A 17,095-nucleotide genomic window follows, 5' to 3' on the forward strand; every position below is an offset into this window, starting at 1 on the left:
ACCCTCCCCCACCATTCCACTGCACATGCCTAGGAGGATTCCCGCCCAATCCCTCAGTTCTCATGTGACTCCATTGCGGCCTTGGTACCAAACCACCCCTGTCTGGGCCATCAAGGGGTCAGCATTATGCAGTCCATATTGTCTGCCATTATTTTTGCTAGGATCCTTGTGATCAGAGGAAATGGCAGATAAAGATAACAGGATTGGTTTCTCCATTTCCAAATGAAAGCATCTCCTCTTGAACCCAGCCCTGGTCCTGCTCTGCGGCAGAACTGCCTGCAGACTGCATTGTCTGCTGTCTTGAAAGAGTTCTGTGGAGAGTTTTCCCCATACCTTGAAAACCTTGCAAATGACCTGTGGATGGATTTGCCATTCATAGATCAAGGCAGCTGCTCTGCTAAATCTGTCTGCCAGGGTGTTGCTTTGCCCTGCAATATGGACTGCTGTCACCATTATATCTCGAGGTATGCACTGTTGTAAAATGTGGACAGTTAATTTGGTCAAGGATAGAGCCTATATGTGTGACGTGCACAGATGACCTCTCGAAGAACCAAAGTTACAGGTAAGCAACCTATCCTTACCAATCTCACAAATTATGTTATTTAACTTTATTTTTATTCTTACACTATTTCTTACTGAAGAGTGTATACAGAGTGCTACGTTAGGCTAAAAACCTTTTAAAATGCTGATTCCAACCCAAAATCCAGCCCATAAGAATATTAGACTTTCAAAAGAGAGATGAAAGCATTTTATGAATATGGAGCAATCATGAAGAAAGCCTTTCTGTTCCTATAATATTATGGACCTGGTATGTTTGGAAATGTGATATGTTGATCTTGACAACCACAATGGAAGAGGAAGCAGTTTTCTGAGATATGATGGGAGTAAGTAGGGTTGCTGCTGAAATCTAAATTGTAAATTGGTAGATGATTTGGAGAAAGAATTGTTTTCGGGGCTTGGTGGTATTTTGAGTTGTCCCCCTGCACACAGGCATAAGCTGATGCCAGCTTCTACATACCTCTACAAAGGCTGTGGCTGCATCAAAGCTTTGGAAGGATCCAATCCAGTTAGTACTAGCCTTAGCTATTTTTGTACTTGGGGCATAATATCAAAATGATAGTCCTGTTAAATGACATAGAAGTATGCTTGTTGGAGCCATGAAATTTGGATCCCATCTAGAATCCAGTGGCTGAAGTGACTGCTTCATGTTAAGATTAGACCTGGCTTTTACTATAGTTACACTATAATAAACATTACTTAATGAGGCAGTGCAACTGTGGGTTAAGCAGAAGCTGGCTGGGTGTTAGAAATTCCATGGATATCCACCTCCAAAATCTCCATGAATTTATCCAAGGAATCATTCCACCAGATTTCCTTCATCCAAAACATATGTCATATAACTGCTTCTATTGTATCACTTCTACAGAGCATTGTATCCTCTATTTAGGAAGTCTCAGAGTATTCATGTTCAGGCATTGTTGTTTTTGCTACCATAGCTTGTTGACGCTGGAATGGTTCTTGAATATGAGCATGTTGGCTATATCACCAAGCTTCTAAATCTTCTACAAGTTTCCAGTCAGGAAATAAGCACCTTTTTGTCCAAGTATGTACTTTTCCTAAACAGTTATATTATATTACAACTAATAGATAAATGCTTTCCCAAATATGGGTGCCATAAAACCTTGGGAAAAGGTGAATCTATATATGTTATAAAGTATTTCTCATTTTAGTAAGTGCAGTTTCTATTATTTGGTATTTTATTGTATTTGTATTATATGGTGTATTATTGATGGTATATTAATTTCTTTTTGTATGTTGGAAGCTGCCTTATATTGAGGAGGGCATGCTGTTCAAAAACAGATAAAATGTAGCAGTATCACTTCTGAAATGAGTGTATACAATGTGATAAAATGAATGCTGGGGAACAAAAAAGCTCTTTCTGGGTTTTGTTAAACCATCATTCCCCCTCCCCTTTTTTTCCCTTTTTTTTCTAAACTGCGAAACTGGTTTAATCATGGACTACAGACTAAAATCCGAGACAAGAATTAGACCCTGGTTAAACCACTGGTTCCTGGTCAAGATGTAATGGGTAACAAACCTTGGAAGTTTTTAATTATAGTGCAAGAGGGGAAGGGGAGGAGGGAGCCTGCAGGCACAATTTTCATCTTGTTATCAGACTATGGTTATGTCTGAATCAGGTCATTAATTCTTGGAAGAGTTTAATTGTTTTGAATCGGTGGTACATATCTAGCAGCAATCAGTCTAATCTCATGCAGGTGGGGGAGTCCAGAAGGAAGGCAGAGAACTGGAGGGAAGCCAAGATACTGAGAATAATAGGGTTTCTCTACATGGGGCTTTTATCCTGCAATTGAGATTGGTTACTCACAGAAATTTGCAGTTCCTTTAAATGACATCATCAACCACTAGCGATTCCTGTGCTTCTGACCATTTCCATGGGTTAATATGAAACAGAAATAATTAACTAATAAAAAGAAGCAGTATGAAGTCATCCATGTAAATAGGAAATGGCACTATAACAACAGCGCCATTTAGTGGCTGTATTTTAAAACATATAGAACTTTCAGATAAAAGGCAAAAAATGGGAGAAAGGAAGTGCATATAAAGGGCCTATCTTAATCCCACAAAGAATCTGAAAGCAATAGCCCTGATAAAATCATGGGATAAAAAGCTTCTATGGGGAGAATAGAAAGGGGGAGAATATCTGCAAATGATTAGTTCAAACCTCTGGCAAGAGCCCTATCCCCTCGCCTGGCAGGCTACTAGGCAAGAAGGGAAAAGGGTGTGGCAGAAGGAAGGTGAAAGGGGTGCCCCCACCCACCACCCACGAACAACCCTGACAGATTACCCCCAAGAGAACGTGGCCCTCTATAGAGAAAAAAGGTTCCTCACCTCTGTTTTGAAGGCAGGAAAAGCAAGAATTGGAGGAAACCCCAGCAAAACCCACAAGCTGCACAGATGCATCTTCCACTCAGAATCTATAGGGAAGTATCTACTGCTTTGTATAAAATGGGTGTGCCAGAAATAGAGCAGGTACCTGGAAAAGCAGGAAACTTTCCTTGTCACCAGAAGTCAGTGCTCTACCAACAAGCTATGGCCCCTCCCACAACTTTCCAAATGTTGCCCTGGGTTATGGCCGCTACCAGTGACAGGCAATATATATTAAAGCAATGCTAGCAAAATCCAGAACTAAGAATTTAAGAAATTGCTTTCTCCTTTTACTTCAGTGTGAGATTTTCTACTTGATCTCCCTCTGTCTCCCAAATCCCCTAGGAGCATCTCTGCAACTAAAAGCCCCATGTATCTCTAAGTCAAGGAATTCCTTCTCAGGGAAAATCTACTTAGAGGTGTGATATTTTGGACCTTGCAAATGCATATCCTATTCAGCCAATTTAATTTCCAAAGTGTAATTTTCATATATCCCTCTTTTGCCTCCTCAAGCTTCTTTGTACTGGTTCTTAATTAACCACTAACTCCAGTAAGAGTACAAATGCTGCTATAGAGACCGAATCTCAGGCACCTACAGCTAACAAGTAGGAAAGTGAGGAAACAGCAGGGGCCTCTACTGTTTGAGCAGTAACTCTCTCACACCACCATTGTGGTCATCCTTATCACCAGCATCCTCTGCCGATGTTTAAAGTACTCTGAAAGCAGAAAGTTGTGCCCTCAAATTCTCTGCAATATTTCAAAGTATTCAGGTGCACACTTCTAAACTTGTGTGTTTCACTGCTTCTCTTAATTTCTCTGTACACGTGTTGCAAATGACAAGTATGGGATCCTATTTTGACTGCAGTGTTATATATGTTACGGACTTTTGGTTTAGGGAGATGAAGAGATAATGATTAGGAATTTTAGTTGTTACTGTTTATATTAGACCCCAAGATTTCTAAAGAACAGATGACTATATTAAGTTTGTTCTTAAGATTTCAGGGAAGACATTTCCACAAGACCAGCCTTTGTGACTTTGAATCAGCAGCTGCTGAATTTCAGGTACAGTATATACACTTTGTTTTGAAAGCAGGTTTGAGAGGATAATTAACTGTGATACTTGCCAAATCATATAAAAGTAAGATCTATGGGAATGAATAGGCCTTTTTTCTGCGTAAAACTTTTTATGATATACTAGTTCTTTGCTATCCAGTATTAGAGAAGTAATCATTTTCCCTTCACAAAGAAATGTTGTGAAAATATTAAATGTGAAAAATAAACTTTAAAGACCTCAAAGTCCAAAAACACTGATAAAATGTCCCTTGTTTATCCAGCTCATGCTTAAATCTTTGCTGTTATGGCTTTTGCCAGCATTCATAAGCAAGGGGCAGAATTGGCTTAGTTTTCTGGGCAGCATAGGAGCTGGGATCAGTATGTATATAAAAAGTCAACATGGCCATTGGCACCCATAATTTTGTTCAATAATTTGTAGGCAGCTTTCAGCTGAAAACCTGCTGGAGGAAAACAAATTAAAAACCCTGTCCTGAAGCAGATTGTAGCCTCTATGGCTGCAAGTCTAAAAAACAACACAATGCAAACAGAAATGCAAACATCTTGGTATTCAGCATCTTTGTTGGTATTAAGAGAGGCTACTGTTAGCAAGGAGACAAATCATTTGCACATTTTGTCTAAACCTGATTTGTCTGGTACTTAATAGTACCCACTTTTAGTACCAAACTAAGATGTTTAATAGATTCTAATGCAATGAATTTAAGACTTTTTTTTAAAGCATTCCCAACATTTCAAAATCAGATTCCATTTTACAGAGAGCTCTGAATAATATCTGATCAAAATTCATTTTTCTACATTAATTGGAAGACTTGATTCATTATCAAGCAATTATTTCAAATCTTAATACAATAATTATTTTGGTGCTTGGTTTGTATAATAATGTGAAAGATCTCATGAAATTTAGTTGCTGCCCAATGACCCAGTGGCAAACAAAATCCGTGTTAATGAATTTAGTTGTGCATGACTGCATATTAGGTTTATCATATTTGTGCTTGAGCCATTATAAATTGTGATTCTATTTACATTTTTATCACTTTTTGAACAGCATTGTAAAGAAAAAGGTGACTGGGCTAAATTGGGAACTTTATACATTAACGTGAGAAGAGGGTGTGAAAATGTTGGTGACCTCGAAAAGTACTCATTGTGCATTGCTAACATTCTAGCCAGTTCCGTGAAGACACAGACCCCAGGCATTCCTTTTTGTGAATTTGCAACTGCAGGTAAAATTTGTAGAATATAGCCAATTATTCTGGAGTCACACACAAAGAAAAAGCTTTAATGAAAATTAGGTGTGCTTCATCAAAAATGTCATTTCTGCTTTAATTCAACAACCATTAGTTCCCCCAGGTGCATCCATGCAAGTACTTAACTGCCTGGAATACAGCCCAGGTAGGCAAACCTACCCAGTGACTTTTAGAGAATGGGGTACAGGCAGCAAGAAAATGTTAAAGGGAGGATCCACAGAAAGTCCTCTTAACTTTTATCAGCCTGCTTCCATCCCCTCCCCCAGTTCCACCTGACCTTTATCCCTGAGCAGAGAAACATTTGCCATAGAATGGGAAAGAATCCTCCCATTTTCCAGACGTTCTAATTCTCTTATTGGGACTTTACCCCAGCCAGGGGAATACACACACAGGTCGCAGCTACTGTATATATGGCCTGCCAAGCCATGTTCATCTTCTATTATAAGGGGGTTATCTGGGACTATGTTGATTCTTATATTAATTTATCTTAAGAGGGTGTTACTTGATATTTCCATGAAGCTGTATGAGATCAGCTTGCAGTTGCCCACATCACCAGCACCTATGTTATAGCGTCATGGCTAAGGGTAGGAAATGAACTGGTGTCCAATACACTGTGTACATGATTTTTTTTAGTATTAATCTCAGTCTAGTAGGTCATTTGAGTATGTGCAGAGCTGTTCCCCAGTAATTTTACCATGTTCCATTTGTCTCTTATAGGTTGGTGGCTAAAGATTCTTGGATTACATTGTATATAGGAAAGTGTTGATTGTGCTTAATGCAGACACTATTATGCTAGCTGAAGGAAATCAGTGTGCCTCTTATTCATTCTCTGTCTCCTGCCCCTCTCCCTGTCTGTATTTATTTGTGTTTGTGTGGCATCTAACATGAAATTAGGCCAGTGGGCCACTGGTTCCCCAGCCCATCTCTCTGTATTTTTGGCGTATTGGATGTAGCCTTTGGGGTTAACCCTTAACCTTGAGAGCCACTGTCTTTGTGCCTTTTGGAGTCCTTGAATTAAAAGGTTTAGGCATCACCCCACACTACAAGGCAATTTACACGGGAGCAAGCAGGCTGTCTCTGCTGCACGCCTCACTTCCGCTTACTATAAATAAACCACAGTCGACCCATTCATAGGTTGTGAGCGTGACTTGCAAATCCAAAGCACTACGTTGTTTAGGATCTAAACCCAGCAGTTAACCCCACAACAAACCCAGTGGTTAACCCCACATGGGTTAACCACTGGTTTGTTTAGCCCCTAAGCAACCCAGCACTCCAGGTTTGAAGATCATGCAAATACCCTACAACAGGCTGATCATAGGTTATTTATAGAAAGCGGACGTGAGAAGTGCGCCAGAAGGAGTTTTCTCCTGCTTGTGCCTAGCAAATATTGGTTTAATTAGCCTACAATTTGCCATCACATGTGAACCGGGTCTATGTGTAGGGTTCTATAAGCAAAACACTTGAAGCTAATTGACTGAGTATTTCAGGATGTTTCTTAAACTGAACAGGCAGTTCAGTTCTCTTCCCCTCCCTGTACCTCTAGGCAGAAACTTTCTCTAGAAGGGACAAAAGGGACTTAAAATATAGGAAAGGCCTATGAATGTATTTGGTGGTACATGCAATTGCCAGGAAATGTGCAATTTACACACCAGGTATTGCTCTGAATATTCTGTACAATATAGAGAAATATTTTTCTTATGAGACCTCAGTGGAAGCATCATCTTAATTGAAACTGTTTTATCTAAACCGAGGGTGGGTAACTTGTAGGCCAAAACATCTGGAGTAACACAACTCCCACCATCCCTCACTGTTAACTACGCCGGTCAGGACTGATGGGAGTTGTAAGCCAAAACACTTGGAGGGCCACAAGTTGCCTACCCAGATCTAAACAAATTCATTACATTGGCTTTGCTTTCTTTAAAAACATAATGTAAAGAAATCTAAATAAAGATGACTAAATGCAGTTTTTCTTTTCTAGTTAATGCTGATCCTCGTCACAATGAAGCAGATACAACATTATTGGGAAGGATTGGTATCAGTGTTATGTTTTCATATTACAAAATACAGCAATGGTTACAGGTATTCTACTGAGTTACCTTATACTAGTTCTCTAACTGAAGTGTTAAATTTGGGGGAAGTATATATATGCCATATTTATTTAGTATGCTTAGGGCCAGTTCACATATGGGTTTAATGTTTGTAACTTTTATATGCACTAGTGCACAGGAACAAGTCTCAAACTAATGCTACTATGCTCATAACACTTTTAAGTATGAGGTAAGTAGCCAGTTATTCCTTTTCCTGAAGATGAGCTTGAGATTCTTATGTAGGAAAAGTTAAAGCTCCAGAAAACTAAGAGAAGACTTGCATTTCTCTCGAAACAGGCTGATGTAAGGGGAAATTCTTCTGGTGTAATTCTTCACTGTTGCATATTTTGAAAGTGGTAGCATGATAAAGGGTTCAATACCATGCCTCTGCTGGTCATGCCATGGTACATATGTGTTTTGCTCAAATATTACATGGATAACTCCTACATTCCTAAAATGATTCTAATATGGCTTTGCCCTGCTTTGAATCTCATATATACAATTAAAAGATGGGAAAGCATGGCAATATCCAATTGGAAATTCAAATTTTGGAAGGAAAGGAATAGAATGTAAGTTACTAGGTTTCAAAGTCTTGTTGATTTCCAGTGTTTATTGAAACAGCAAAACATTCTAGAAGTCACAAGCTTTCAGAAAGATACAAGATAAAACGCCCAACCCAGCCGAAGTTAAACACACTTAAGTCCCACTGGATTTATTGGGAAAGACTCTAAACATGTGCTTACCCTTCCTGCTTAAGTCAAATGCGACTTCAACTTTGGCTGGGCATGCCTGTCAAATAAGACTGCATAACAGCACCTTTGTGGGAACAAGATGCTTCCAGACAAGGCTTTTATTGTGCAATCGCACTGCCTCATTCACAGAATTTTATAGTGGGTCCAGATGTCATTACTTCCATTTGTAGCCTCCTGTTTTCCCACTGCTGGTTCTGTCTTTTTTTTTCTTACAAGAAAAAAATCAATTAAGGCAGTTAAAACTGATCACTAACACAGTGCCTTTTGATTGTTAGTGCAAGGAACCTTCCATCTGAAAGCATCCACTTCTGAGTAGACATTAGCAATCTCCACTTGGGCTTAATCAGAAATGGATCAGCAATTCTAAGTAACACTTGTGAACAGTTGCAAAAACAATTCTAAATTAACTTCATTACGGCTAAGTAATTTCCAGGGTGCATGCACATTTTTGGAAATTGGGGTGTGTTATAGTGGGAGGTAGCATGCCATGCTCCCTTTCCTTCAGTAAAATGTGCATGATGGGTTGCGGAGTTGGGCATCCCAATTTTCAAAATTGATTGGTTTGAATTTTTAAATTGGTAATTTATGAGGCAAGGTTCTTTTCCCCCTCAATAGATGGAGTTGTAATTTGGTTTTTTAAAAGGCATATTGAGATGATCCATGCTCTGCTGTTGGAGCATGTATACTTTGTTCTAACTTGGAAATTCCCAGCCAAATGAATTGCTCAAGTCAAGATTCAGGAACCAGGATGTTGTTTCGTAAATTGCATAATCATTTTTAAAATTTCCAGACAATTTGGCAGTTGTTGAACATCTACTGACATAGCAGTTGCCTTTAGAGCTAGTCTGAGAAATGCAAACCATGTAGGTGCAATATTTGCATATAAATCCATAATCTTGAATTAAATTATAGGCGGAAGAGCATGTCCAGTGTTAAAGGAATGCATTGGAATTTGGATAAACTGATACTTTTGAGACCATAATTTTCCAACTTTGGCACTTCTGAGGGTGCCACTTGTAGTAGAGCAATCAGTATTGCAGCACCCAGTCTCTGGAACACTACTAATTGACATTAGACAGGCCTCCACAGGTTTGACATTCAGACATCTCAAAATACATCTCTTCACGCAGGCTTTACCTGAAGTGTGACCCAGCCAGCTGTGGACTTTAATGCGCATTAGAGGATGCAGTTTTATCGCTGATTAATTTTAATTCTGTTACTTTATTGTTATATTTAATATTTTTATGCCATTATATTTTATGTTCACTGCTTTTGCGAAAAGTGGTATATAAATTTGTATAATGTTTAAAAATGATTTGTTCTGGGAGTCAACAATTGCTAAGACAAAAAGCCTGTGCTTAGGAACATACAGCGCTACACATGAATGAGTGTTCTAAGGCAAGAGACAGATGCTGTAGTAATTCTCGATCCTGCTTTTCTCCCTTTCTATCATAGGCCAAGAAGGTACTGGATTTGCTTCATGCTTTAAAGATACATTTCACATTTTCGAAAGGACTTCTTGGTCAGGAGAGATTAGCATCAAGATGCCACATCGTTAATGTTGCCGTGGAAATTTTTCTCAAATGTGGGAGCCTACATGGAGCAATATGGATACTGAAAGGTAAATTTGTATTAACAAAAATGAACAAGGCTCAAAATGATACAAGTGTGTGTAGGAGGTTCAGTTGTTGGGATTTAACAATATAGCAAAAAACACGTTAAGAGATCCAAATGCTGACATAGCTGCTGCTCCCCCCATGTTCTTTCTCTTTCTCTCTCTCTCTCTCTCTCTCTCTCTCTCTCTCTCTCATTATTATCCCACTATTCAACCCAAAAGACTCCTAGAGTGGCTTACATATGATCAATAAAAACAATACATTCCCTGCCCTTGGGCTTACAATCTAAAAGATATAAACAAAAGGGATAGGGTGAAAAGAATAAAAACACATAGCTTAAGTTCACGTTTTATAATTACATTTTTTGAGAATTTGCTGGCCTAGTTTAGAAACATAATTAAAATATATTGAAACTAATAACAGTATAAAGAAAGGAGAACAACTGTTTAGTCATCTGAAATCTGGTGTCCCACACATTTCATGTGCTGTTAAGATGGAGAAATGTTAGATCCATGAGTCAGATGGTTTTTAACACAGCAATTTTTCGTAATTACTTCTGCAACATTCTGTGAGATTAAGGACCTGTTCCAAACCATGTCCCACAGAATGGCAGGGTGCTGTGCAGCAGATGTTCCCTGGGTGCTCTCAGCTCTTTTGAATCCCAGCTGCCGCTTCCCTGCTCCTGTGCTGCTTTCAGTGATCCTTTTGACAACTTTTTCAGCAGCAGCTCTCTAAGGAGTAGAGCATATATGGACTTATGGCTTCTAGCAGGAGGCTGTTCCTCCTGACTACAGTGAGCTTCCCGGAAGTCACACAGTAGCAGAACCAGGTGACTTTTAAACCCCAGGTACAGTGAGATGGCCAGGGGAGGTGCATGGTACAGCATTGTTGAGGATTAAGACTTATAGCTTTTCTTTTGTCAGTATTCATGGCCTTGTTTTAACAGCTTTTAAAACATCAGTATTAATTTCTCCAGAGTCAAATTGGGTAATAAATACACTATCGTGGCCTTGTGATAGAATGGACGTCCTCAAGCGACATAATTTGCTATGTACAATAGCATCTGAATACATCACAAAGAGCCAGTATGGGGAGGCATTTGAAGCCTTGCAAAATCTGCCAGGAATTCAGAATTCTTGTGGTAAGTATTTATATTTCCATCTTCAATACTTAATGTTTATGTGGCTCAGATATTATACTGGGCTGCTTTAAATGAATGATTTATAGCACACTCATGACTGGCCACTCACGGAAGTTTGCAGGTCATTTTGAGCATGATCACACAGGGGGAAATCGCGTTTCCTCACTGTTGCTTCTCCACCCACATGTTTGTCTCTCATTACTTTTTCATTCTCAAGGGAGAGGAAAGAGGAAGTAAACAATGTGCACGTGGCCCATTCAGCGAGCAGTTTTGATTGTGCTGCTTCTCCTGCACACAGTAGGAGATAGCGGCAAGTTCCATCTCAAAAAATAACTTGGTCTTACTGGGGTGGTTTTTTGTTGCGTGAAGGTCAGAAGGGGCGGAAGGCACACAAAAGGCAGACAACGTCTTGAGGCGGACCCACAAAAATCCGTAAGTGCCCAGTAACAAGCATGCAATAAAATGCTCGTCTGATGGAGCTCTTTGACAACGTCATGAGCCTCTTGCGCGTCTCCCACTTCTTTTCCCAGTTAAAAATAAACCTTGGAAAACCCAATTCTTCTGAAAGTTGCTCTATAAAGCAACTATTAGAGGGAGCTATTTCTATTCAACTATATGAGCTGGGAGGTTTTACATTACAAGCCACATGGTCACTGCTGTCTTTCCATGTAATTCAGCTCGTTTCAAATGTGGAAGAGAAGCAGGAAGCAGAGCAATGGTAAGGAAATGCAATTTCCCCCTATCTGAAAGCATTATTTGACTGATACTAAAATAAAATGGTATTCTCTTTATGCTATAAGTGCTTTACATGGATGGCTCATTTCACTAGACAAAGCTTGGGAACCATTTTCCACCTCTCTCTGATAAGAGAAGCCGCTGTTTACTTTGAAACAACAACTTATTTTGATTTTATCCTGTGTCTACTAGCTTAAGGTTTTATAAATTTAGGAAATGCATGAGTAGTATTTTGTAAGGCTCTTACGAAATCTACAAAGCAAGGTACACTTGGCAACAGTGCAAATCTAGGTAAATATGTTTATTGACCATTGCATCTGTACCATGGAAACCCAAGTTTAAGGGTTCTTTCTCTACTCCCTATATATCATGTCTTGTTCTTAGAATGCCATTTCCACATCTACTAGAAAGGCAGGCAGTCTGAATTGGGTTGTTCTCCTTCACAGACAGAAAGCAGGGCCCTAATGCTTATCAGTTAACCTTCACCGGAGAATCTCCTTCCTAGATAAAGTATCCTGCTTTAGGTCACTTGAAAGTCTTTCCATGGGATCCCTACTGGGATCTGGCCTACCTGTCCTTTGCAAGATATTTTTAAACTGCCAATAGAACTTCAAAGCTGCTTTAATACTCTTAAGTCTTGCTGTTTAGAGTCAGAGAAGGGATGGGGAAAAGGTGAGGACATTGCTCCCAGTACGTGGAAGCAGGGGGGAGCAAAATCAAACTCCAGGGGGCAAAGATGGATGATCAAAAGAGCAGCATACTGTGGAAATGTATTCTCGGCAAAATGATGCCAAGCATCAGTGGGCAGTTTAGATGTTGCTGGGATGGAGACAAACTATTATTGCAATTGATCACTTCTTGGCTTACAGCAGAATGGGAAGTCAGCATGGTGTACTGGATAGAGTGGTGTGAGGATACCAGGGTTCAAATACTTATTTATCAAAAATTTTATAGATCACGTTTTGGCTATAAGGTTATATACTCCAAACAAAACAAATGACCGCTAATAGTGCACTCAGTTCATATTTTTTTATAGCTTTAAAAAAAATTAAATTTAAATTTTTAAATTCTAAAATGTCAAATGTTTTGGTAGAAAAAACCAGCGTCAGTCACAAAACAGAGTATGCTACAATACCACTTATAAGCTAAGCCACTTTATGGTATTGTAGCAGAATCTTGTTTGTGACTGAAGTTGGTGTTTTATATGGAAACCTTTCACATTTTTTTTAGAATTTAATTTTTTTGAAAAGCTATAAAATTTATAAACTGGATGTGCTATTAGAGGTCTATGGTTTTGTTTGGAGTACGGTACATCGCATCGCCTGCATATTGATTTATAAGGTAATGTATAGGACATATATTACAGCAATTTAAACAGAGAAATCAAAGCTCCAAACTCCTACCACTTTTCCTGCCCTGTCTGTCATAATCAAAATTATTATTATTATTATTATTATTATTATTATTATTATTATTTATTTGTTTATTTATATAGCACCATCAATGTACATGGTGCTGTACAGAGTAAAACAGTAAATAGCAAGACCCTGTCGCATAGGCTTACATTCTAATAAAATCATAATAAAACAATAAGGAGGGGAAGAGAATGCAAACAGGCACAGGGTAGGGTAAACAGGCACTGGGTAGGGTAAAACTAACAGTATAAAGTCAGAACAAAATCAAGTTTTAAAAGCTTTAGGAAAAAGAAAAGTTTTTAGCTGAGCTTTAAAAGCTGCGGTTGAACTTGTAGTTCTCAAATGTTCTGGAAGAGCGTTCCAGGCATAAGGGGCAGCAGAAGAAAATGGACGAAGCCGAGCAAGGGAAGTAGAGACCCTTGGGCAGGCGAGAAACATGGCATCAGAGGAGCGAAGAGCACGAGCGGGGCAATAGTGTGAGATGAGAGAGGAGAGATAGGAAGGAGCTAGACAGTGAAAAACTTTGAAGGTCAACAGGAGAAGTGAATTGGAAGCCAATGAAGAGATTTCAGAAGTGGAGTTACATGGTCAGAGCGGCGAGCCAAGAAGATGATCTTAGCAGCAGAGTGGTGAACAGAAACCAACGGACTGATGTGAGAAGAAGGAAGGCCAGTGAGAAGAAGGTTGCAGTAGTCCAACCGAGAAATAACCAATGCATGAACAAGAGTCTTGGCAGAAGAGACAGACAAAAATAGTAGCACCCCTTCCTCCCTCAGAAACATTATTAGCCTATTCAAACAACTTCAGTTGGGTAAAGAACACTACAGAGCAAAATCTTTTCAACAACCAATCAACCACACACCAATAACATCTCAAAGTGAACCAGTTCAGGTAAGATTGTAATTGGCCATCACAGAGCTGTCTCACTCAGCCCAGCTACTGCCTTATACTATTTCCCTCACCCCTACAGCCACTTAATCAGCCATGAAGCTTGCTGAATAGTCTTGGGCAGGACTGGTTTCCAGTCTAACTTATCTCACAAGGTTGAGAAGGAGAACAAATGGGATATGCCAATGTATGCTGACCTGAACTCTTTAGCAGAGTTGATAAATCAAACACCTTTATGTCTTTGGATGAAGATTAAAGCTGTGTGTTTTGTGAAGGGTTTTTGTTGTTGTTGAAAATCATAACATCTTCATAATAAAATCTGATTCCATGTAAGATTTGGTCTGAAAATAATACATATTGTTAAGTGTATATACTCCTGAAATCTTTCATTTAAATTAAAAGGACTTGGCAGTGGCCCTGGTACCTGTTCAGAAAGCAATGATGGCTCATATTTAAACCCAGCTGTGATCTGTTCATGAATAAGAGAGATCTTATGTGTCCTTAATATCTGCATGAAATTTTTAAATAGGAAAAAAAGGTATTTTGCTGTAGTTTCCATACTGTTGAAATCAGTGGCCTAGGGGTTGTCTGTATGAGGGGAAAGCCCTGGGGGGGCTTCGCAGTGCTGCTAGGTCATTTATATGACACAGCAGCCATTGCAGAGACATCCCAGGGCTTTCCCCTGAAGCTCTGAATTTAAAAAGTCAGTTACCTACCCCAACTTTTTCCTGTGGAGCAAGGTGAAGACGGTGCATCTCTGTCTTTCGCCTTGCATCAGAGGCATGTCCTGGCCAGTGGCAATCCCTGATTGGTTGCCATCGGCTAGACAGGGAGGAGGGGCGGGCCAGCGAGCCAAATGGCTGCTGGAATGCCTCCGTGCATCCTGGGGAGAAGGAGGAATGCATTGTCCAGTTCCAAAATCACAATATTGACGTCTTCCCCAACTCTTAAACTCAATACTACACAAGGTAAGGTGGGAGACCGGGGAGGGCCATCTGCAGTGGCACAGCAGAGCGGCTCCTCCTTCCCATTCCATGGTTACAAACCCTGCACTCGCTCCTTGGCGTGGGGGAAAAAGCGGGGTTTGGGGGTCTCACAGCACCAGTGTGCCATCATCAAGACAGCCCCCTACTTCGTTACTGAAGAAAATTCCTCATTTGTAATACTTTTCTTTTACAGATACTCTGGATGTATCCCAGTACAGACTTTTATTTAATAAACTACTGAGTGCTTGTTTAGAAAGCAAGAGCCTTGGAATATCGTCTACTGTAGTAGAGTTCATGTTTGCAAAGAACATCCCTGTTGAATTTAATTTACTTAGAGCATTAATCACAGCACTGGGAAGAAGCTGCTTGTGGCTTAAAGCCAGGACACATTATAAAAGTAAGCTCTCTTTCAAGTCAAATCTGCTACAGTAGATAGTTAGAAAATTTGACTGCAGTCCAACCCACAGTTATATGTCGGTAACTTAGTATTGAAGAATACTTCCCTAAAGTACTTTGGGAGGGATCTGTTTAGATATCATTTAAAGATACGGTGGCATACAAATATCTGCTGTAGTATTGCCAGCCAGCCAGAGACCGAGTTCGGATGACACAATACTCAACGGTTTCTTAAATAGTCCCCTGTTGCTTAAATAGTCAGCCATTGACTATTGTGTCATCTATCGAGCCTTTTCCATGCCACGGTTAGTTATTTCCCCAAAATAACCAATGCAAATAATCAACAGTGTGCAGAATTGACTATCTGCACAACCGTTGATTATTGTGTCATGTGTTGGGCTCCATGGACTATTTCACATGCCTACAGAGTTGTGAGGCAAGAGCGGCAGAAACCCCTGCCTTTCTTGCCCAGCTGGGCTCTATAGGCATGTTAAATAATCCCGTCCTAGGAAGCACATGGGGAGCCGCTGATGATGCTGTCCCTTCATGGGGTGCCATGATGGGCAGCTCCCCACACTCTTCCCAAGACATGCATGTCCCTTAACCCAATGCAACATGCTAATATTCATCTGTGGAGTGGACTATTAACACAGGGTTGACTATTGTGTCGTCCAAACGTGGCCAGAGACTCTTCCATTACTACTTTGGTTGAATTTGTATGGCTTGCTTTAAGATATGCTGTAACTTTTTTGAAATTACTTGTCCGATACATGTGGACTTGAAAGTTTTTCTGGCTTTCACATGTTTGCCCTTTAGAATAGATCTGCAGCAAAATCTTCAGATCTTTAGAATCTACAGAATACATATAGTGATACAACTTCTCTTTTTTTGAAGTCATGAAAGAAGGAGCTATAGGCTGACCTTGGCTGGAGATGAGAAGCAGAAAACTAAGACTGGTCAAGTCCCAGATCATAGCAGAATTCCATGGCAAAACTTTGAAAATGAAAGTTAAAGTTTATGGCTTTTATGGGAATACCCAGAGAACTTTGGGCATTCTAAACAATTGAGAGATTTGCCATTTCTTCCTTTCTCCTCCTTGCCATTTATTGACAATATCCAAAGCAGCAGTTCCAGTAGAATGGAAAAATAGAAACAGTTTAAGTAATCTCAAAATATTGTTTTTTTCCAATAAATGAGCTAACTGCCTATACACAATCCTAGAGATGCATGTTGTTTTAACACACATTTTGCTGTTGTTTTTAGGTGCTTTAGCAGTGGGTTGCTACCCACCACTGGAGGGAAATCTTTACCGTAAACTTCTACTGATTCCATCTTACATGAGTGAGGTGGAAATGCTATTAGCAATTGAAATCTTCTTGGTTTCAAATGCTAGTAGCGTTCAGAGCCCTGGTGCCTCCAATCAGATACTTCAAATAGTACTGAAAAGGTTAGTAAAATTTCCAGTTGTGTGATTACGTAGCTTCCCAAGAAGCTTTTTTGCTTGTCTGTTGATTTATGCAATAGAAAATAATCTTGTTATATTAATTTACATTAGCAACTTAGAAAAATAAGTATGATAAATACGTAAAGGACTTGAAAGGAATAATAATATAAAATGCTGCCATGTAAGAGTCAGATAGGAGCCTGGATCCCTATTATGATAGTTGTCAAAGTGACTACAAGCTAGGTCATATCTGTAGGCATAACAAGTACCTGTTCATTGAAAAGCTTGACAATATTTGCCAAACCTCATAGCAGTTACTGTGAGAAGAAGCTCAAACATGTTCTCCTTGGCTATCATATGTGAAGTATATTTTA

At 39.5% G+C, this 17,095-nt stretch overlaps 1 protein-coding gene across 1 annotated transcript in view; it reads left to right on the forward strand.

Moving 5' to 3' along the window:
* The window catches only part of TOPAZ1 (testis and ovary specific TOPAZ 1), a 54,315-nt gene that overhangs the window by 34,665 nt on the left and 2,555 nt on the right, over positions 1-17,095 (forward strand). Inside the window, exons 12-19 of the mRNA XM_063147601.1 lie at positions 1,497-1,603; positions 3,942-4,008; positions 5,063-5,237; positions 7,240-7,340; positions 9,556-9,721; positions 10,693-10,857; positions 15,075-15,278; positions 16,541-16,724. Coding sequence (XP_063003671.1) covers positions 1,497-1,603; positions 3,942-4,008; positions 5,063-5,237; positions 7,240-7,340; positions 9,556-9,721; positions 10,693-10,857; positions 15,075-15,278; positions 16,541-16,724 — 1,169 coding nt within the window. The remainder of the gene's footprint in view (positions 1-1,496; positions 1,604-3,941; positions 4,009-5,062; positions 5,238-7,239; positions 7,341-9,555; positions 9,722-10,692; positions 10,858-15,074; positions 15,279-16,540; positions 16,725-17,095) is intronic.

The sequence above is a fragment of the Elgaria multicarinata genome, chromosome 1, assembly GCF_023053635.1.
Source record: "Elgaria multicarinata webbii isolate HBS135686 ecotype San Diego chromosome 1, rElgMul1.1.pri, whole genome shotgun sequence".
NCBI lineage: Eukaryota > Metazoa > Chordata > Lepidosauria > Squamata > Anguidae > Elgaria > Elgaria multicarinata.